A 23,562-nucleotide genomic window follows, 5' to 3' on the forward strand; every position below is an offset into this window, starting at 1 on the left:
TATTTTCATTCATTTTATTTACACATAATATTTCACTGCATAGGCATACCACTTTTTATTTATCCATTCAGCAGCTGATAGACATTTGGGTTGTTTTCACTTTTTGGCTACTCTGCATAAAATACTGCTATAAACATTCGCTTAGAAGGTTTTGTGTAGACGTCTGTTTTCATTTCTCTTACCTAGCAGTGGAATTGCTGGGGCTTCCCAGGTGGCTTTAGTGGTGAAGAACCCGCCTGGCAATGCAGCTTTACTAAAAGACACAGGTTTGATCCCTGAGTTGGGACGGTCCCCTGGAGAAGGGCATGGCAACCCACTCCAGTATTCTTGCTGGAGATCCCATGGACAGAGGAGCCTGGCAGGCTACAGTCCATAGGGCTGCAGAGTCAGACATGACTGAAGCGACTTAGCATGCACGCACACAGGGTAATTCTGTTGAATAACGGCTAGACTATTTTCCACAGTGGCTGTACCACTTTACACACTCAGCAGCAGTGTATAAGAGTTCTGATTTCTCCAAATCCTTGCTAATTCTAAGCTGCCTCCAGCATTAAGAGAAAGGTAAGTGTCTTCACAGATGTTTGTAAGACCTCCTTAGACAGCCATTTTGCTTTTTAGCATTTCTTTTCCATGGGGATGGTCTTAGTCCCTGTTTCCTGTACAATGTCATGAACCTCCATCCATAGTTCATCAGGCACTCTGTCTATCAGATCTGGTCCCTTAAATCGATTTCTCATTTCCACTGTATAATCATAGGGGATTTGATTTAGGTCATACCTGAATGGTCATAGTGGTTTTCCCTACTTTCTTCAATTTAGGTCTGAAGTTGGCAATAAAGAGTTCATGATCTGAGCCACAGTCAGCTCCCAGTCTTGTTTTTGCTGACTGTATAGAGCTTCTCCATCTTTGGCTGCAAAGAATATAATCAATCTGATTTCAGTGTTGACCATCTGGTGATGTCCACATGTAGAGTCTTCTCTTGTGTTGCTGGAAGAGAGTGTTTGCTATGACCAGTGCGTTCTCTTGGCAAAACTCTATTAGCCTTTGCCCTGATTCATTCTGTATTCCAAGGCCAAATTTGCCTGTTACTCCAGGTAGTTCTTGACTTCCTACTTTTGCATTCCAGTCCCCTATAATGAAAAGGACATCCTTTTGGGGCGTTAGTTCTAAAAGGTCTTGTAGGTTTTCATAGAACTGTTCAACTTCAGCTTCTTCAGCGTTACTGGTTGGGGCATAGGCTTGGATTACCATGATATTGAATGGTTTGCCTTGGAAATGAACAGAGATCCTTCTGTCATTTTTAAGACTGCATCCAAGTACTGCATTTCAGTCTCTTTTGTTGACTATGATGGCTACTCCATTTCTTCTAAGGGATTCCTGCCCACAGTAGTAGATATAATGGTTATCTGAGTTAAATTCACCCATTCCAGTCCATTTTAGTTCACTGATTCTTAGAATGTTGACATTCACTCTTGTCATCTCCTGTTTGACCACTCCCAATTTGCCTTGATTCACGGACCTAACATTCCAGGTTCCTATGCAATACTGCTCTTTACAGCATTGGACCTTGCTTTTATCACCAGTCACATCCACAACTGGGTATTGTTTTTGCTTTGGCTCCATCCCTTCATTCTTTCTGGAGTTATTTCTCCACTGATCTCCAGTAGCATATTGGGCACCTACTGACCTGGGGAGTTCCTCTTTCAGTATCCTATCATTTTGCCTTTTCATACTGTTCATGGGGTTCTCAAGGCAAGAATACTGAAGTGGTTTGCCATTCCCTTCTCCGGTGGAAAACATTCTGTCAGACCTCTCTGCCATGACCCGTCCGTCTTGGGTGGCCCCACACGGCATGGCTTAGTTTCGCTTATTTGACTTGTATGCCAAGTATATCCTGAGAAACGCTGGGCTGGAAGAAGCACAAGCTTGCCGGGAGCCGCTGTGGGAGAGCCCACCCATGACGAGGTCGTGAGAAGACCTGACACACAAGGCCGTTCAGGACACAAGGGACCCTCCAGGTTGGCCTCGGCCTCTACCCCACCCTGTATCCTCCCCCCCTTTGCTACTGTTGTTCTTGTTCGCCCTGCTGCAGATTCTTGTGTTGCCTGCTGAGAGCTTTCCTGCTCCTCTTTCACTGAATAAAGACCAACTTAAAACCCTAATTAATAAATCTCCTAGACACTGATACCCTATGAAGGGGCCAAGGATGAAGGAACTGCTTCAATTCAAACCCTTTTGCTGGCACTCTGGCTTGTTTGGCACATGTGTGCTCCTATTGCAAAGAATGCTCATGATTGTTCTAAGCATCCTAAGCACAGTATGCTAACAGAAGAAACCATTAAGCATAGGTCCCTCCGCGGGGTGAGAAAGGCTCCACAAATAAAATAGCCACAAATGTGCCTAATAAAAAATACTTTAGATAGAGATTAGCTGGTGACTTCTTGCAGGTAGTTAACTTTTAGACAAAGCCTGTTTTGTGCTATATCTGCTGTTTTTGCAATCCTTCGCGTTTCTGTTCCGTAAAAATGTAATCCTATCTAGCTCCCATGGAGATGACACCGAATAGAAAGAAAATAGATTAACCACAAGAAAGACAGGGTTAGCTACTGAAGTTGCTTAAAGTTACACCAGGTGCAAGCCATAAATTGTCAACAGACCTGAAGGCCGAAAGATACTATACACAGAGATTAACCATAAAAAAGGCCCTAATAGGCACAGAGCCCTTTGGGGGGTGAGGAAGCCCTATTAGAGAATACAAAAAAATATTGTTTTAAAAGTGGTTATTGGATCAACGTTTGATTGCTGTTAATGTGCTGAGGTTGTACAGTGGAAACTATTGTTAATATAGTTAAAAATCTAGAAAAATAAGAGTTTAGCCCTAGTGTAAAAACAATAAGATAGTTGTTAATTTTAACCAAGGGTGCTAAAACAGAGGCTGCCTCACCAGAGCTGCAGAGTCTTTGTGTGCTAAACTTTTTAGATAAATTTAGCTGAGAACTTCTGCAAAAAGACTGACCTTTGTGTTAACAGGATTGTATTTATACTATGTTGCAACCTGCTGTACCATGAGACGGCCACTTTTCTGCTTTCTGCTAAGGTCAATGCCAAAAGATAATGTACAAAAAATCTATGGAAAAGACTCTCATAAACAAAAAGTATACAGAGAACATCTGGTTTCCTGAAGGACAAGCTGATGTAATGTTAAACTAAGTCTGTGTGCTTATCTCCCCTTAGAAATGTGCCAACTTAGGGTATAAAGGCTACGGTGAAAAATAAAGCGCGGGCCAGACTCTGCTGCACACGCCAGTCTGTTCTCTCTCTCTCTCTTCTCTCTTACTCGCCAACGCCGTTCATCCTGAGGGTACCCCTAGATCCTGCTGGGGCTGGACCCCAGCACAAGCTGGAATCAAGATTGCCAGGAGAAATATCAAAAACCTCAGATATGCAGGTGATACCACCCTTATGGCAGAAAGTGAAGAGGAACTAAAAAGCCTCTTGATGAAAGTGAAAGAGGAGAGTGAAAAAGTTGGCTTAAAGCTCAACATTCAGAAAACTAAGATCATGGCATCTGGCCCCATCACTTCATTGGAAATAGATGGGGAGACAGTGGAAACAGTGTCAGACTTTATTTTCTGGGGCTCCAAAATCACTGCAGATGGTGATTGCAGACATGAAATTAAAAGACGCTTACTCCTTGGAAGGAAAGTTATGACCAACCTAGATAGCATACTAAAAAGCAGAGACATTACTTTGCCAACACAAGTTCGTCTAATCAAGGCTATGGTTTTTCCAATGGTCATGTATGGATATGAGAGTTGGACTGTAAAGAAAGCTGAGCGCCAAAGAATTGATGCTTTTGAACTGTGGTGTTGGAGAAGACTCTTGAGAGTCCCTTGGACTGCAAGGAGATCCAACCAGTCCATCCTAAAGGAGATCAATCCTGGGTGTTCATTGGAAGGACTAAGCTGAAACTCCAATACTTTGGCCACCTCATGCGAAGAGTTGACTCACTGGAAAAGACCCTGATGCTGGGAGAGATTGGGGGCAGGAGGAGAAGGGGACGACAGAGGATGAGATGGCTGGATGGCATCACCAACTCAATGGACATGAGTCTGAGTAATCTCCGGGAGTTGGTGATGGACAGGGAGGCCTGGCGTGCTGCGATTCATGGGGTTGCAAAGAGTCAGACACGACTGAGCAACTGAACTGAACTGAAGTGTCTTCAGATTCAATACATCTATTAACCTCTCTGTGAGGTAGTATTCATAACTTACCCATCTGAAATTATACAAACACTGGCAATTTTTTAAAAAAATGCTTTCCCTAGAAAGTAGGTTTCAAAAAAAGGAGGTTATCTGCATTTTCAAAGAAAAATTCTGAAATCAAAATGTCACTATAGAAGTTAATGATACCTCTCTACAGAAAGTGAATTTGAAAGTGAATTTATCTGATTTGGAGGAAGACTTGTTTAATTTAGGCTAAATATCTAATTTTTAAGTAACTTTTAAAACTACTAATTCAAATGGGGAATACATAATTTCAGGGCAAAGTACTGACTACCAAGTAGTAATAAGAATTTATCAAGATCATGTCTGTAGTCAATCACCTGTGAACACTGTGAGTCTGAGACAAGGAGGGAAAGCCATCTCCATGTTAATGTGAACACGAGCTGACGCAAGCTTGCCTTCTACAGTGAGGGAACAGCAATGTAAATCAGCAGCCACAGAGACATGACATGGAAACGCTGCTGCAGCAGACTACTGAAACACAGCAGTCCTCAACTCAGAGCTGAAGCAAAGGAAGAGGCTCAAAGGGAACACTGTGCCTATTCACCAGCAACATAAAACATTCAGAAAGAGTTACATGTTACCTCTGAAGTGTTACTATCAGGGTGATGGCAAGACTCACTTTCATCCTCCTCTGTTCCAAACTGCTCTAAACCCCGTATCACTGAGTGATACAGAAGGAACAGATCTCTCCCTAGACATCCCCCAACCACAGTTCATTCCAGATGAAAGTCATTTCTTCAGGACATGCTGCATTTATCTGTGTACTGAAAGAAGAGAAAGGCAGTACTGGATGGTGTTAACAGCACAAGACATCTTTTCAACAAATGGTGCACAGACAACTGGACATCCACATGAGAATAAATAAATGTAAACACAGATCTTATATCCTTTATGGAAATTAACTCAAAATGTATCACAGACCTAAAGGCAAAACACAAAACGATAAAACTCATAGAAGATAAAACAGGAAAACCTTCAGGTGACTTTAGGTGTGGTGACGGATGTCTATTTAGAAATGACACCAAAGGTATGGTCCTTCAAAGATGTAACTTACAAGTAGCACGTAATTAAAATCAAAGCTGCGCTCTGAATGACAATGTCAAGAGAATGAAAAGGCAAGCCACAGAAAGGGAGAAAATACCTGCAAAAGACATGTCTGATGAAGAATTACTGTCTGAAACACACAGAAAACTTTTCAGAGTCAACAATAAGAAAACCACCCAATGGGCCAAGGACCTTAACAGACACCTCACCAAAGATACATGGATAGCAAATAAGCACATGAAAAGCTCAAAAACACACATCATCAGGGAAACATAAATTAAAAGAACAGTGAGATATCACTACACACCTGCTGTTGTTTAATCGCTAAGTCGCGTCCCACTCTTTTGCCACCCCACGAACTACAGCCCATCAGGCACCTTCTGTCCACGGGATTTCTCAGGCAGGATGTATTAGAGCAGGTTGCCATTTCCTGTGCCAGGGAATCTTGCCGACACAGGGATTGAACCCATTGGCCACACATCTATTAGACCGGCCAAAATTTGGGACACTAACCATGCCAAATTCTGGGGGAATGTGAAGCAACAGAAACTCTCATTCACGGCTGGTGGAGATGCAAAATGGTTCAACCACTTCGGAAGACAGTTTTACGGTTTCTTACAACCTAAACATAGGCTTACCATGTGATCCAATAATTGCACTCTTTGGTATTTACTCAAAAGAGCTGAAAACTTAACGTTTACACAAAGCCTCCAAGTGGATATTTATCACAGCTTTATTTATACAACTGTCAAAGCGTCTAAGTAACCAAGATGTAGTAGATGCATGGATGAACTTGTGTGTGTGTGTTCAGTTGCTCAGTTCAGTTCAGTTCAGCCGCTCAGTCTTGCCTGACTCTTTGCAGCCCCATGGACTGCAGCACGCCAGGCTTCCCTGTCCATCACCAACTCCCAGAGCTTGCTCAAGCTCATGTCCATTGAGTTGGTGATGTCATCCAACCATCTCTCCTCTGTCATCCCCTTCTCCTCCTGCCTTCAATCTTTCCCAGCATCAGGGTCTTTTCTAATGAGTCAGTTCTTCACATCAGGTGGTCAAAGGATTGGAGCTTAAGCTTCAGCATTAGTCCTTCCAATGAACATTCAGGACTGATTTCCATTTAGGGTTGACTGGTTTCATTTGTAGTCCAAGAACTCTCAAGAGTCTTCTCTAACACCACAGTTCAAAAGCAATTCTGTGGTGCTCAGCTTCCTTTATGGTCCAACTCTCACATCTATACATGACTACTGGAAAAACCACAGCTTTGACTAGATGGACTTTTGTCAGCAAAGTAATGTTTTTGCTTTTTAATACCCTGTGTAGGTTTGTCATAGCTTCTCTTCCAAGGAGCAAGTGTCTTTTAATTTCATGGCTGCAGTCACCATCTGCAGTGATTTTGGGGCCCAAGAAAATAAAGCCTCTCACTGTTTCCATTGTTTCTCTGTCTATTTGAGATGAAGAGATGGGACTGGATGCCATGATTTTAGTTTTTTGAATGCTGAGCTTTAAGGCAGCTTTTTCACTCTCCTCTTTCACTTTCATCAAGAGGTTCTTTAGTTCTTCTTCGCTTTCTGCCATAAGGGTGGTGTCATCTGCACATCTGAGGTTATTGGTATTTCTCCCGGCAATCTTGATTCCAGCTTGTGCTTCATCCAGCCCAGCATTTCACATGATGTACTCTGCAAATAAGTTAAATAAGCATGGGGACAATATACAGCTTTTACGTACTCCTTTCCCGATAAGGAACCAGTCCGTTTTTCAATGTCTGGTTCTAACTGTTGCTTCTTGATCAGCATACAGATTTCTCAGACAAGGTGGTCTGGTATTTCCATCTCTTTAAGGATTTTCCACAGTTTGTTGTGATCCACACAGTCAAAGGCTTTAGCTGTATTAACTGATACTCAAAATGATAAATACTGTGGAGGCACTATCTTGGCTACTTAAGACTCCTTTGGTCCATATCTATTTTCCAATTGGTTCTCCAGGCTTTGGGTGATTCTACTTATTAGCTTACCTGACAGCTTTTCTCTAAGGTCCCTTTTGGCCCAAATCAGCCAGACCAGGTCTTCGTTACTTCAGTTAAGTACTCATACAGTAGATAAAGACCAGGAAGAAAGTTACACCTCAGATATGGTGGTCACAGGTGCCGCACAAGTAACAGTGAAAACCAAGGACAGAGCTCTAAGCTTATGCGGAGAAAAAGCATAAGCAGCATGAATTACATTTATGTGGGATACACATCAGAATCATCAGAGTTGCTTGAAAATATGTAAGTTCACAGTTCACATTTCACAGAAGAACTAAATACAAATATCCCTGAAATATGCCTCACCCTCACTCATAATGAAAGAAATGATATATAAAATGACACTTCAGATACTACTTCTTACCTAAGCGTCATCATGCCTGATAGCGTATCTTGATGAGGCTATAGGAAAACAGGCACTCTCAGAGACCCCTGGTGGGAACACAGAAACAGTACAGATCCCACGGAAGAGACTTTCACAACAGCTGACCTCTGAACAACAGTGGTTTGAATCGTGTGGATACACTTCTACATAGATTTTTTACGATAAGGACATACTACAGTACTATACCATCAGGAGTTGGCTGTATCCATGGACGAGGAACCATGGATATTGAGGGCTGACTGTAAAGTCATGCACAGATTTTTCAAATGCGCAGGACTCGGCACCATAATCTCTGTGGTTCAGGGGTCAACTGTGATTGATAGTATCACATGTGCTTACTATCTGATCAAGCAATCTCATTCTAGAATTCTATCCTAATGACACATGAAGCTGTTTATTGTAGCATTATTTGCAATAGCAAAAAATGGAACCCAATGTCCATCAATAGGGCACTAGCTGAATTAACTTTGGTACATCCAGTCAACAAAGTACTGGGCAGTGATAAAAAGGTGTATGGAATACTCTGCTATGGACATTACCCTACGATATTACTGCTAAATGAAGAAAAGCAAGGTGCAGGAACTAGATGCTAAGAACTAGGAAGACTGAGAGGAGAGATATGCATGCATATAATGTGTATACCTGCTTATATTTTCAAAAGGAAGCAACAGATGGATGAATCAACACTAACAAAAATGTTTACCAAAAGGAGAAGGGAAAGAGGGGAAGCAATGGACAGAGTACCCAGACTTCTCCAAATACCATCCTGACTTAACAATTTTGACTCTAGAACTATGTAAATGCCTTATATGGTGATAAAATAAAATTAAATAAAAAATAAATAACTGAAAGCAATGAATCTGACTAACCCAGTTGGTGGCATAACCAAATGGAAAATCAAGTTACTCTGACTATACATACAAAGGAGGGACACTCACTGAGAAATCTTAAAACTGCAATGAGTGGGCCTGTTACTTTCAGTAACTTTAAAACTGCTAAGACTTCTGTGTGTGTATGTTAGGATAAAACAGATATACCTGTGCTGATGTTATTTAGAATTAAAATTCTGAAGTTAAGAGAAAAGAGAGATAAAGTCAAATGAAGTAAAAATAACTTTTTTCTTCCTTTAGTGGAAAATAGTCACTTAGAGACTACAGCTCTTCTTTAGAGTGAGCTCTGTCAGCGTGAAGTCGGGATTTGTGTTCTGCTTTCTAAGACAACAAACACCTTCTAGCTCTGTTCACTGAAAACTCCCATTAACAACTGACCTGATAGTGATGCGTACCATGGGGTTACAGTATACCTCCTTCTTATCCGACACTCAACCTGCCCCTCCTAAGGCAGATATTATTTCCAATGTTCTAAGCACAGAGCCACAGACAAACACCCCTCCTTTTCCATATCCATATGGCTATATGCACTATTTCACACCTTGCTCTTTTACTTAAAAATATGATCTTAGAACTTGGCTCTTGCTGATACACATATTCATTTCATGTCATTGTTTATCTAGAATTCTGCCAATCTTTTGCTATTAAAGATTCTTTTTCTGTTGCTCCTACTAATTTATCTTGCAGATATTTATATATAAACCATCCACATACATTATATGTGGACATTATTTATATGCACACATAAACAATATAAATACCTGCAAGATAAATTTATACAAGTAAAATCGCTGGTTCAAGGACCACACTTTGAATCATTACTCCAGTTAGCTAGAATAAATAATCTGAAGTGCCCTAACCAAGGTTCTTCCGTGCTTTTACATATGCTGCTCCTTCTCCCTCCCATACTTTTGGCTGCCAATCTGCAATGAACTCTAATCCTTCCTACAAGAGTCAAAGTGTTACCCTCTGAATCCTTCTCTTACTCTACTCTCACAGACCTATATAGGCCATCTCCAATTCCAAGCAGAACTATGACACTTTCCTCTTAAGTTCTCACTGCATCCAGTTAACAATCACTTTGCATGCTAACTGTCCATGCAAAACAAACCTGCCTGATATTATATAGTAAGTCCCTGCAGTACTAGGGTCTTGTGTTTTCATATATGAATGCCACTTAACAAATATTTGCCCAATGATTGAATGAATGGCTTAAACGCATGGAAAAGGGCTTTTAGCATCTTTCTCCATTCTAATAATCATTTAAAGACCAGCTCAGTTCAATGGGGCTTATTTTAATACCCAAATTCTCCCACCACCAAAAAGGATAGAGCTTCTCGGCATCCAGTACAGGTTCAATAAATACTCATGGAATAAATATTTTTACAGAGTTTCTATCTTTGAGGCCTATTACAACAAATACACCATGGCATCAATCTAAAAGAAAAGATACTTATAAAATAAGTCTGCTAGATTACGTATTAAAAAGAAAGTTTCATCAGGAAACTATTAGTTTAAATGACTGTGAAAACAACTTACCAGTTACCTGTAACTGCAACCTTCCACTGTGGTTATTACTAGTATCAGATCTTGGTGAAGCAGTGGCCATGTCCCAAAATTCAGCTTAAATCTACAAAAAAGTTAATTTATTCACATATTAGACTAGAGACTATAATTTTCAATATGATTAACACCTTGTCCCCAGTAAATCTTGCATGTTTCTTTTTACAGATAACTTTTTCAAGTTCTATTTCACTGCCCCACCCTATTTTTACTTTTTAAATAAAACACAAAGCCAAGCTACTTCAGCTTTCTCCTGCATGGAAAGTATTTTAAGGCTAAACTTCTATTCACCTTTAACTTACTAAGATAAAGATGAACACTAAGGGTAAGATTGAAAAAGGTAATATAAATATGTTTCTTACCCTCATGGACTTCATTATTATGATTAGTAAACATAATTTAATAAACATAAAAATAATAAAAATTATTAAACATAAATTTTAAAAAATTAGTTTTAGCAATAAAAGGCATATTGGTCAAGCAAAGAGACCATGAAAATGGCATTGCATATCTGAAAAGGAACCATTTTGAATTTGCTTAAACTCTTCATTTTAGAATAGTTTCAGATTTAAAGAAAAGTTGTGAAGAAAACAGCATTCTCATATGTCCTATACCCAGTATCCTCTACTATTAACTTCTTATATTAGGATGCTATATTTGTCATAATTAATGAACCAATATCAATATATTATTACTAATTAGAGCATATATTCAGATTAGACAGAACTTAAGAGAGAATCAGCAAACTTGAATATAAACTTTAAAAAATCATTTCGAAGTAATGCTGAGATAAACAGCTTAAAAAATCAAAGAGAAACTAAAAGACATGAAAAGATAAAATGTGACCTGACATATACTGCCACTCATAATCTCAGAAAATGAAGAAAGAGGTCATACTAGCAGAGAAAATGACTTAGTTTTCTAGAACCATGAAATACATGTGTTCACAATTCTAAGAAACACTATATAAAACAGCTGGGATAAACATGAAGACACTCACGTCTGGACACCCAGGGACACACAGCAGTCACACTGCATGGTACCAAAACACAGAGCCTGCTAAAAGCAGCCAGAGACAAGAGGGATGACCCACAGAAGAGAGTCAAGGGACAGCAGAATTCTCAACAAGCGGCAATGGAAACACAGAAGGCAGAGCAAGCATCTATCTGCGAAAACTGAGAGAAAATTTACTCAATCACCAAAACTCTCTTTGGAACACAATCACCAAACTCTCTTTGGAAAGTATCAAGACTTTGCCAGATAAACCAAAAGAGTTTATGAATAGCAGGCCTTTACTTAGACAAAATGTGAAAGACACATTTCCAAACAAGAGTAAAATTACACAGAAGGATGCTCTGAGATGCAAGAAGGGAAAGATGAGCCAAGAAACTGGTCAGCATACAAGTAAATCTACATAAACACTGTCAATAAAATAACAACAGTGACATCTTATTATGGTATGTAAATAAACCAGAATAAAATACAGAACCAAGAACAGAAGCACAGAGCGGAGGGGCTCGGCAGGGAGCGAAAGGATGGGCGCTGACGAGGTCAACTCTCTGCTGAGGGACTGTGCTCTGGCTTAACTCTGGACTATACAGCATTCCCAGCAGGATTTCAAGGGTACCCCCAGAAGAACGGAAATAAGGAGTGTAATTTACAAACTAGTACAGTGGAAGAGAATACAATTAAAAAAAAATCAATTCCCAAAAAACGGCTAGAAAAGGAAAGGAAAAAAAAGCATAAACAACCAGCATTATCAGAAAGCACAAAGGAAGAGAGTCCAAATATAGAAATTAATCACAGCAAACTCAAAAGTAAGGTAAGAGACGCCTGCAAAACAAAGATGCCGACAGCATGAAAGCAAAAATATGGAAAGGACATGCTAGGCAAAGATAAACAAAAGGAAAGCTGGGCTTAGTTATAATAGCAGAGAAAGAGCATTATCAGGGAAAACAAAGAAAATGATACAAGATTCCACCTAAGTAAGCAGACAGAGAACTCCAAATTTGCACACTTAAGAAAAAATAGCCTAGTTTTGGTTCCTTCTCCCAGCCCAACAAAGTGATCTCAGCCAAAAAGAATGGGAAGTCCCTAACAGACTTCCGGGTTGAGAAATGGTATAGCATGGTAGAAGGAGCATCTATGACCCTGACACAGATGATCTGGAGGCTGTTTCAACCACTTGGCACAGTTATGACAACAGCACATCACAGCAGCTGTGACTGACTGTTAGATCCTACCCACCACTCCACAGGCTGCTGGGAACAGGGCCACTTCCCATCTGCCACCCTACACTGTCTTTCTAGGGAGCCCAACTTGTGAGAGACTGAAGTCTCCACTCAGGAATTCTTCAGAGAATTATCAGCACTCTGCATTTACCATGAGAACCCAGGAATGCAGGGAGGTTGAAAGGTTTTGATTATGCTCAGTTTGAGAACCTGGAGTCCCCGTTCAGTGTCCAGAGCCTCAGTAAAGAATCTCTAGACAACAGAATGCCAGGGAACACTGCTAATCAAGGACAGGACAGAAACAAAGATGGTGGTTCTTTTGGCTGAAAAAGAAATCAGAATTTTCACAAAACAGATATGGACCGGAGGAGCTGTCCTGCACAGACAGCCTGGATTTGCCCATTCACCTAGAAGAGGTGAAGAGAGCTTTGAAGGCAAACATCGTGATCACCATGGAGGCCACAACTGCCATCATGACTACGGCAGCAGAGGCCGTGACAGAGGCCGTGACTTCAGGACAAACAGTGGCAAAAAGGCAACCTGCAGCAGGTACCAGAGGGACAATGACTGTGAAGCTCCACAGACAGGACGTTCAGTCGTGGAGCCCCAAAGACAACTGCTCTCCAGATATTATAGGTGTGACGACAGAGGACCCTTTCAGAGGCCCAAACTGTATTTCAGGCCTCAGAGTATTCCTAGCAAAGATGTCTCCTAGCGAAGATGGTACCTCCTTAAGTAGCTCTCAGGCAGCTTCTATCTTTGGAGCAGCAGAGGTGAGCCTGATGCCCCCGCTGGGAGAGAACAAGCAGCAGAGCAGCCACAGGAGGAACGGGAGAAACGGCAGCATCAGCTTGCTGTTCAGCCACTCAGTCATGTCCGACTCTGCGACCCCAGGGACTGCAGCATGCCAGGCTTCTCTGTCCTTCACCCTCTCCCGGAGCTTGCTCACACTCATGTCCATCTAGTGGGTGATGCATCCAACCATCTCATCCTCTGTCGTCCCCGTCTCCTCCCACCCTGTCTTTCCCAGCATCAGGGTCTTTTCCAGTGAGTCGGCTCTTTGCATCAGGTAGCCAAAGTACTGGAGCTTTAGCTTCAATGAATACTCAGGGTTGATTTTCTTCAGGATGGACTGGTCTGATCTCCAACTAGAATGACAGCCTCGGGAGAGACACCGAAACTGGCAAAGGAAAAAATGTCAAGAACAGTAATGGTCAAGAACAGGAAGTGAGTCATCTCGGACTGGGACCTTGCCGAGTGCGCCAGAAGTCAAACGAGGGTGGATGAAGGAGACAGTGAGACCTCTCTGGAAAGTGAAATACTCAGTAAAAGCAAAAGACTGTCACTCTCCAACTTCTAAGCCTCCCAGACCTGATGAGCTGCCAGAGGAAATGCTGGCCCCTCCATCGAGAGAATGCTTAGGTGACGGGAAGTGCTAATCCTCTGTTGATCTCAGTTCAAACACAGAGCAGCAGTCCCCTACAAGGGATGGGGAGAAGTCACTCCAGTTCAACCATCTCAGCAAGGATCAACCTGGAAAGAGGAAAATAAGGCAGATGTAGTGAGTGCCCCAAAAGGTGAAAGTGGGGACACCAGCATGGACCAAGAGATGAAGTAATAAGGACTAACAAGAAGTGAGAGAGAAAACAGAACTGAAGGATCAAGAACTCCAATCTGCATCTGAAACTTGTTCTTAGAAGAACGCAGCTTCTAAGTTCAGTACTGTGAGAATGATGCTCTCCCAGTTGACTGTGAAAATTAAAAATAGAATTCTACACCCTGTGCTTTCTCCTAGCCTCACTCTACCCTGGAACATTTCTAAGCAAATCAAATCTCTATCCAGACAAGGCAAAAAAAAAGAAAATTCACGATCTCCTCGGAGGAGAAAAGCCTGTAAAGATTGTTAGAACTACAGGAAGAAACTGACAAACTGACCATTGATGTGGGTGATTTCAACACACACTGATTTTCTACAGATCAAGTGAATCAAAAAATACCTAAAAACAAAATGATGAACAAGAATTTAATGAATAGAACCTTATATCTGAGAAAACAAACATTCTGAGAAAACAAACATTCTTCTCAAGGATACATGGGACATATAGAAAAACAATATACACATTGGGAGGTAACAAAAATGTCACTAAATTTCAAACAATACGTAGAATTTTGTACCTGGGTGCTGGTCAAAATGCAGTTAAAAATCAGTAATGAAAGATACATTTTTTAAATACAAAGAGAAAATAATAACATTTCTAAATATCGTATGAGTTGTCAGAAACCGTAATGCAAATTTTTCTAAAAATACTAAAAACTGGACTCCCCGGGAAGAGTGGTTGTGAGCCCACCTGCAAATGCAGAGGACACAGGTGAGGTCCCGGTCTGGAAAGATACCACACGTCAGGAGCAATTTAGCCCAGAGGGCACAAGTTCTGAGCCCGCACTGTAGAAACCTCCAGCCCCAAGGACTGAAGCCCTCCTGCCCCAGGGCACATACTCTGCAACAAGTGAAGCCAGCGCAACGAGAAGCCTGCATGCCTCAACAAGAGCGAAACCCCTGCTCACTGTAACCAGAGAAAGCCCTCGAGTAGCAATGAAGACCCAGCACAACCAAAAATAAACAATTAAATACAAGTAAAAAAATAAAAATGTTCTGTTGTTTAGCTGCAAAGTCATGTCCGACTCTTTGTGACCCCATGGACTGCATGGACTGCAGCATATCAGGCTTCAAAAAAAAAAACCTAAAAACTGAATGTAACTGAATTAAAAACATTTTTGGAATACAGTAAATGTTACAGTTTCAGGCAAATCTACTGCCTTAATGACTTGTACTAGGAAAAGAAGAAAGGCTGAAAATAAATGAGTTAACAGGACAATCTGCTAAATGAGAAAGATAGTAATCAGTAAACCCTAAGAAAGCAAAAGGTAATAAAAAAACAGAAACTAGTGAAGTAAAAAAAGGTAACAGAGAGGATCAACAAAGTCACAGTTCTTAGAAAATACTAAAACAAATAAATGTCTGCCAAGATTTGGTGGAGGGTAAATAAAATGAACGCCCTCGTGGATCACAGCCTGGTTGTGTAAGGAGCTCGTGTAACTCAATGAAGCTGTGAGCCATACAGTGCAGGGCCACTCAGGACGGATGGGTCACAGTGGAGACTTCTGACAAAATGTGGGCCGCTGGAGGAGGGGACGGCAGCCCACTCCAGTATTCCTGCCACGAGAACGCATGAACAATACGAAAAGGCATAAAGATATGACAAGTGGAAGATGAGCCCAACATGTCAGAAAGTGTCCAGTATGCTACAGGAGAAGAGCAGGGGTCAAACCATTCACCATCACAGCAATTCAAGTCTCTGCCCCAACCTCTAATGCCCAAGAAGCTGAAGTTGACCGGCTCTATGAAGACCTACAAGACCTTCTAGAACTAACATCAAAAAAGATGTCCTTTTCACCACAGGGGATTGGAATGCAAAAGTAGGATGTCAAGAGATACCTCGAGTAACAGGCAAGTTTGGCCTTTGAGTACAAAATGAAGCAGGGCAAAGGCTAATAGAGTTTTGCCAAGAGAACTCACTGGTCACAGCAAACACCCTCTTCCAGCAACACAAAAGACAACTCTACACATGGACACCACCAAATGGTCAATACTGAAATCAGACTGATTTTGTACTTTGCAGCTGATGATGGAGAAACTCTAGACAGTCAGCAAAAACAAGACCTGGAGCGAACAGTGGCTCTGATCATGAACTCCTTATTACAAAATTCAGGCTTAAACTGAAGAAAGTAGGGAAAGCCACTAGGCCATTCAGGTATGCCATAAATAAAATCCCTTATGAGTATACACTAGAGGTGATGAATAGACTCAAGGGATTAGATCAGGTAGACAGAGTCCTGAAGAACTATGGACGGAGGTTTGTGACACTGCACAGGAGGCAGTGACCACAACCATCCCAAAGAAAAAGAAATGCAAGAAGGCAAAGTGGTTGTATGAAGAGGCTTTACAAATAGCTGAGAAAAGGAAAGAAGTGAAAAGCAAAGGAGAAACGGAAAGATATACCCAACTGAATGCAAAGTTCCAGAGAATAACAAGGGAAGATAAGACTTTCTTCAATGAACAATGCAAAGAAGTAGAGGAAAACAATAGAATGGGAAAGTCTAGAGATCTCTTCAAGAAAATTGGGAGATATCAAGGGAACATTTCATGCAAAGATGGGCTCAACAGAAGATAGAAACAGTAAGGACCTAACAGAAGCAGAAGAGATTAAAAAGAGGTGGCAAGAGTACACAAAAAAGATCATAATGACCCAAATAACCATGATGGTGTGGTCACTCACCTAGAGCCAGACACCCTGGAATGTGAAGTCAAGTGGGCCTTAGGAAGATTACTTCGAACAAAGCTACTGGAGGTGATGGAATTCCAGCTGAGCTATTTCAAATCCTAAAAGATGATGCTATGAAAGTGCTGCACTCAATATGCCACCAAATTTGGAAAACTCAGCAGTGGCCACAGGACTGGAAAAGGTCAGTTTTCATTCCAATCGCAAAGAGGGGCAATGCCAAAGAATGTTCAAACTATACAATTGCATTCTTTTCACATGCTAGTAAGGTTATGCTCAAAATCTTCAAACTAGGCTTCAGTAATATGTGAATTGAGAAGTCCAGAAGTACAAGTTAGGTTTAGCAAGGGCAGAGGAACCAGAGATCAAATTAACAAAATCTGTAGGATCATAGAGAAAGCAAGGGAATTCCAAAAAAACATTATTTCTGCTTCATTGACTATATGAATCACAACAAATGGAAACATTTGGAAACAAGTGGAAAATTCTTCAAGAGATGGGAATACTAGACCACCTTACCTGTCTCCTGAGAAACCTGTATTTAGGTCAGGAAACAACATTTAGAATCTCACATGGAACAATTGAATGGTTCAAAACTGGGAAAGGAGTATGTCAAGGCTATATACTGTCACTCTGCTTATTTAAGTTCTATGCAGAGTACATCATGTGAAATGCTGGGCTGAAAGAAGCACAAGCTGGAATCAGGATTGCTGACAGAAATATCAACAACCTCAGATATTTGAAGATGATACCACTCTAACAGCAGAAAGTGGAGAGGAACTAAAGGCCCCTTGATGAAAGTGAAAGAGGAGAGTGAAAACGCTGACTTAAAACTCAACATTCAAAAAACTAAGATCAAAGCATCCTGTCTCATCACTTCATGGCAAATAGAAGAGGGAAAAAATGGAAGCAGTGACAGATTTCATTTACTTGGGTTCCCAGATCACTGCTGATGGTGACTGCAATCTTGAAAAATTAAAAGACACTTGTTCCTTGGAGGGTCTTCCCTGGTGGCTCAGGAGGTAAAGAATCCTCCTGCAAAGCAGGAGACCTGGGTTGGATCCCTGGATTGAGAAGATCCCCTGGAGAAGGGAATGGCTATCCACTCCAGGATTCTTGTCTGGAGAAAAGGAAAGCTATGACAAATCTAGATAGCATATTAAAAGCAAAGACATCACTTTGCTGACAAAGGTCCACAGAGTCAAAGCTACGGTTTTTCCTAACCATGTACAGATGTGACAGTAGAACCATAAAGAAGGCTGACTGCTAAAGGAGGCTGACTGGGAGGCTAAAGAATTGATGCTTTTGAACTACAGTGCCGGAAAAGACTCTTTAGAGTCCCTTGGACTGTGAGGAGATCAAGCCAGTCAATCCTAAAGGAAATCAGTCCTGAATATTCACTGGAAGGACTGATGCTGAATCTGAAGCTCCAATACTCTGGCCACCTGATGCAAAGAACTGACTCATTGGAAAAGACTCTGATGCTGAGAAAGATCAAGGGCAAGAGGAGAAGTGTGTGTCAGAGCAAAAAACAGTTAGATAGCATCACTAATTCAATGAGTTTGAGCAAACTCCGGGAGTTTATTAAGGACAGGGAAGCCTGGCATGCTGCAGTCCATGGTGTTGCAAAGAGTCGGACACGACTTAGTGACTGAATAGAAACAACAACAAATAAGGTGAAACAACATAAAGAGGCCCACAAGAGAACGGACACATGTATACGTATGGCCAAGTCCCACTGCTGTCCGCCTGAAACTATCCCAACATTGTTAATCGGGTATCCTTCAATACAAAAAAAGTTTCCCGAAAGACCTACACATCTAAGGACATACTAATATAACAGATGCAGCAGTGCAGAACTGTGAGAAAGGAGAGACAATTACATGGTCCTGATATTATCTATAATGGAAGAATTAAACTTGATTCCTACCTCACATCATATACAAAGTCAATTCAAGATGGACTAGTGATATTAGTATAAAAGGCAAACTTTTAAAAGAAATCACACTATTGTTTTGCATCCTCCCAAAAAAGAAGATTTCTTAAGCATACTAACCAAAGAAGAAAAGAATGAATGAATATTTTGACTGTGTGGAAACTGAGAACTTCTTTTTAGCATAAAACATCATTAAAAATAGACAACTAAAAGACAAGCCACAAACTGGGAGATATTTACAAAATGTAAAACTGAATAAATGTTAGTAATTAAACTATGTAAGAACCTTGACAAAAAAATTTAAAAAAAAAACAACAGTAAACAAATGTGGGGAAAAAAAAAAACTGAATAGAAATTTTATAGACATGGAAACTTGTTTGGCCAGAAGTATTTTTAAGAAATACAGAAGCTCAATTATTCATCAGAGAAATACTAGTTAAGACCACAAGAGATGCTATTTTCAAACTCACAAGAATGGTAAAGACTAGGAATTTTGACCAAATAATGGAAAGAAAAAAAGGTGGGGCAGTGGTGACTCTTTACACACTGCTACTAGTTGTTTAAACTGGCAAAGCTTAAACTGCTGGTAGGTATTAAATTTGGTAAACTTGTTGGAAAACAACTTGGTATTATTATATAAAGTTGAACATTTGCATGTCCTTAATGAACAATTCTAGGTACATACTACAAAAATTTTTGCACTGATACTTGTTCCAAGTTTAAGCATTCTTCATAATAAAAGCCACCACCAATATGCTCAAACGTTCACTGGCAGAAAAATGGTTAAAAGAATTAGGCTAACAGTCATCAAGACAGTGTGGTACTGGCACAAAGACAGAAATATAGATCAATGGAACAGAATAGAAAGCCCAGAGATAAATCCACGAACCTATGGACACCTTATCTTTGACAGAGGAGGCAAGGATATACAATGGAAAAAAGACAACCTCTTTAACAAGTGGTGCTGGGAAAACTGGTCAACCACTTGTAAAAGAATGAAACTAGAACACTTTCTAACACCATACACAAAAATAAACTCAAAATGGATTAAAGATCTAAATGTAAGACCAGAAACTATAAAACTCCTAGAGGAGAACATAGGCAAAACACTCTCCGACATAAATCACAGCAAGATCCTCTATGACCCACCTCCCAGAATATTGGAAATAAAAGCAAAACTAAACAAATGGGATCTAATGAAACTTAAAAGCTTTTGCACTACAAAAAGAAACTATAAGTAAGGTGAAAAGACAGCCGTCAGATTGGAGAAAATAATAGCAAATGAAGAAACAGACAAAGGATTAATCTCAAAAATATACAAGCAACTCCTGCAGCTCAATTCCAGAAAAATAAATGACCCAATCAAAAAATGGGCCAAAGAACTAAACAGACATTTCTCCAAAGAAGACATACAGATGGCTAACAAACACATGAAAAGATGCTCAACATCACTCATTATCAGAGAAATGCAAATCAAAACCACAATGAGGTACCATTACACGCCAGTCAGGATGGCTGCTATCCAAAAGTCTACAAGCAATAAATGCTGGAGAGGGTGTGGAGAAAAGGGAACCCTCTTACACTGTTGGTGGGAATGCAAACTAGTACAGCCACTATGGAAAACAGTGTGGAGATTCCTTAAAAAACTGGAAATAGAACTGCCATATGACCCAGCAATACCACTTCTGGGCATACACACTGAGGAAACCAGATCTGAAAGAGACACATGCACCCCAATGTTCATCGCAGCACTGTTTATAATAGCCAGGACATGGAAGCAACCTAGATGCCCATCAGCAGATGAATGGATAAGGAAGCTGTGGTACATATACACCATGGAATATTACTCAGCCGTCAAAAAGAATTCATTTGAACTAGTCCTAATGAGATGGATGAAACTGGAGCCCCTTATACAGAGTGAAGTAAGCCAGAAAGATAAAGAACATTACAGCATACTAACACATATATATGGAATTTAGAAAGATGGTAACGATAACCCTATATGCAAAACAGAAAAAGAGACACAGAAATACAGAACAGACTTTTGAACTCTGTGGGAGAAGGTGAGGGTGGGATGTTTCAAAAGAACAGCATGTATACTATCTATGGTGAAACAGATCACCAGCCCAGGTGGGATGCATGAGACAAGTGCTCCAGCCTGGTGCACTGGGAAGACCCAGAGGAATCGGGTGGAGAGGGAGGTGGGAGGGGGGATCGGGATGGGGAATAAGTGTAAATCTATGGCTGATTCATATCAATGTATGACAAAACCCACTGAAATGTTGTGAAGTAATTAGCCTCCAACTAATAAAAAAATTAAAAAAAAAAAAAAAAAAGAATTAGGCTAATACACAATGGAACATTATGAGTAGTGAGAATGAATGAACTATAGCTGTAGGCAACAACATGAATGGACCTTAGAAAACGTAATAGTAAATAAAAATAGACAAACAGGAGTTCAAAGTAGTAACATCTTTCTTTCACCGAGTCCCACCTCCAAGACTTAATGTTCTACACTGAGCATCAGGAACGACTTCCAATTCTTAATGACAAAGAAGAAATGAATTCTTTGGGCAGTTACCATAGCCTCATTTTTTGTTATGTATTTCTTCTGAAAATGCTACAATTACACAACGGAAAAAAATTTAAAAATCCAGAAACATGGGAACACTGTGGATCCTGCGTCTCAAAAGCTTATGTGATCAGTATGAACAACTGAATGGGCCCACTGGAGAACTGCTGAGGTGCAAAGAGCAAGCAAACAACAATCACCACTCTTCAAGGAGGACACTATGATCTAACTGAAACATTCTTCACAAATTCAAGAAAACTAGTGTGTGGAGATACACCTGGCGACACTTCTGCACTCTGAGTAAGGAGCTTTCTTTTATATCTAGTACAGCAATATCCACATCGTACAAAAGTAAGTCTCCACGGTCATTTTCTTGTTATAAATGTGAATATGCACTGAGCCTTTTCTGTCATTCTTTTATGATGCTTGGGTATTTTCACTGAAATATAAAGATCTGTTTATAAAATAAGACTTTTCTTAAAACATCATTTGTGCAACCTTTAAAAAGACTCTAAACATAATATTAAATTCAAAATAAAGAAACATATCTGTGGTGATACTATTTTTTTAAAAAGATAATTAAAAAAAAAATTGAAAATGGCAGTTACTTCAGGGGTTGGGGAAGGGCAGGAATATAAGGTAACAGAGGTACTCACAGGCAGCTCTTAACTGTGTTGGTACTGACCCAGTTCTGAGCAGAGTAACTGGTTCCCAAAGGTTTGCTTTTATTATTAACTTCTGTATGTTACAATCCGGAATTGGCATGTTCAAATTACAGAATTTTAAAAAGTGTAAAAAATACATGATGACAAGGAAGTAGACATAGAAAAGTGTAGATCACTAATTCATCAGATGAGGTAGGGAGTATGCCTGCAGCCTGATAAGGCAGACAAGGAAAAGCCACAGCGTTCCCACAGATGGTGTATAATTAGTCTTCCAAGAAAAAGGAGGTACTTCTTCCCCTGAACAGTAAATGAGGGATCGAAGGATAAGTGAAGATATGAATTAATCTGGAGGTAGATTGAAAGAAAATTGAGGGACTTTATTAGTGAATTAGACCGAAAGGTCACTGCTGAGGATAAAGACTGAGGATAAGTTATTTAAAAAGAATTGAAGGTTTAAAACACTGTGCAGACTGTGAAACTGCCAACTAGGCAAAAGACTGTTCGCTCTAACTGCTTAAACCTTTTTCTGTACCCATATTTCCACCCCCAAGCTATTGCTCTCTTTGTTCTATACAGACCAGTCCTTGGACTCTAGAGTGTGTGCCTCTAGTCACCAGTAACTGAAAATTTAAACTGCAAGTGACCAAAATGGTTCAAAAATGGTACTACTTTGCCTTAACAGGCAAGATACACAGCACACAAAATCATCTACTTCAACAATTAGCTTTCATACTTCGTTTAATAACAAAGTTGCATGGCAACTTTTTAAGGGCTTCCCAGGGGGTGCTAGTGGTAAATGCCTGCTAAGTGCCGGCAATGCAGGAGACCTAAGAGACACAGGTTTGATTCCTGGGTCAGGAAGATCCCCTGGAGGAGGGCATGGCAACCCACTCCAGTATTCTTGCTGGAGAATCCCATGGACAGAGGAGTCTGGCGGGCTACAGTCCATAAGGTTGTAAAGAGTCAAACACGACTGAAGCGACTTAGCACGCATGCACGCGGCACTTAAAACACACATGAAGCACTGCTATATACATAATTTTTTAATGTGATAACAAATTTTTTATTGATGTATAGCTGATGTGCAATATTATGTAAGTTATAGATGTACAGTATAGTTTCATAATTTTTAAAGATTATACTCCATTTATCATCATTATAAAATAGTGGCTGTACTCCCATCTGTACAGATATACCCGTGTAGCTTATTTTATACATAACAGTCAACACCTCTTAATCTCCTACCCTTATATTGCTCCTCCTCCTTCCCTCTCAACACCAGTAACCACTAATTCGTTCTCTGTATCTCTGAGTCTTTCTTCTCTGTTACAATCACTAGTTGGTTGTATTTTTTAGATTCCACACATAAGTGATATCATACAGTATGTCTTTGTCTGACTTATTTCACTGAGCATAATACCCTCCAAGTTCATCTGCTGATACAAATGGCAAAATTTCATTATTTTTTATGGCCACTTAATACCCATTGTATAGATATACACACGCACACACACACATCATATCTTCTTACTGATAAGAAGATATGATATCCACTTATCTGTTGATGGACACTTAGGGTGCTTCTGTATCTATATAAATTCTTTAATATGAGCATTACAGTAACACT

General features: G+C 40.3%; 1 protein-coding gene across 7 annotated transcripts in view; it reads right to left on the reverse strand.

Annotated features, from left to right (window-relative positions):
• Nucleotides 1–23,562, reverse strand: part of WWP1 (WW domain containing E3 ubiquitin protein ligase 1) — a 138,054-nt gene that overhangs the window by 89,515 nt on the left and 24,977 nt on the right. For all 7 annotated transcript variants that reach the window (XM_043483769.1, XM_043483767.1, XM_043483770.1 and 4 more), the window contains exon 3: nucleotides 10,168–10,258. In XM_043483769.1, coding sequence (XP_043339704.1) covers nucleotides 10,168–10,237 — 70 coding nt within the window. In that variant the 5' untranslated portion in view covers nucleotides 10,238–10,258. The remainder of the gene's footprint in view (nucleotides 1–10,167; nucleotides 10,259–23,562) is intronic.

The sequence above is a fragment of the Cervus canadensis genome, chromosome 12 (assembly GCF_019320065.1).
Source record: "Cervus canadensis isolate Bull #8, Minnesota chromosome 12, ASM1932006v1, whole genome shotgun sequence".
In the NCBI taxonomy this organism is placed as follows: Eukaryota; Metazoa; Chordata; class Mammalia; order Artiodactyla; family Cervidae; genus Cervus; species Cervus canadensis.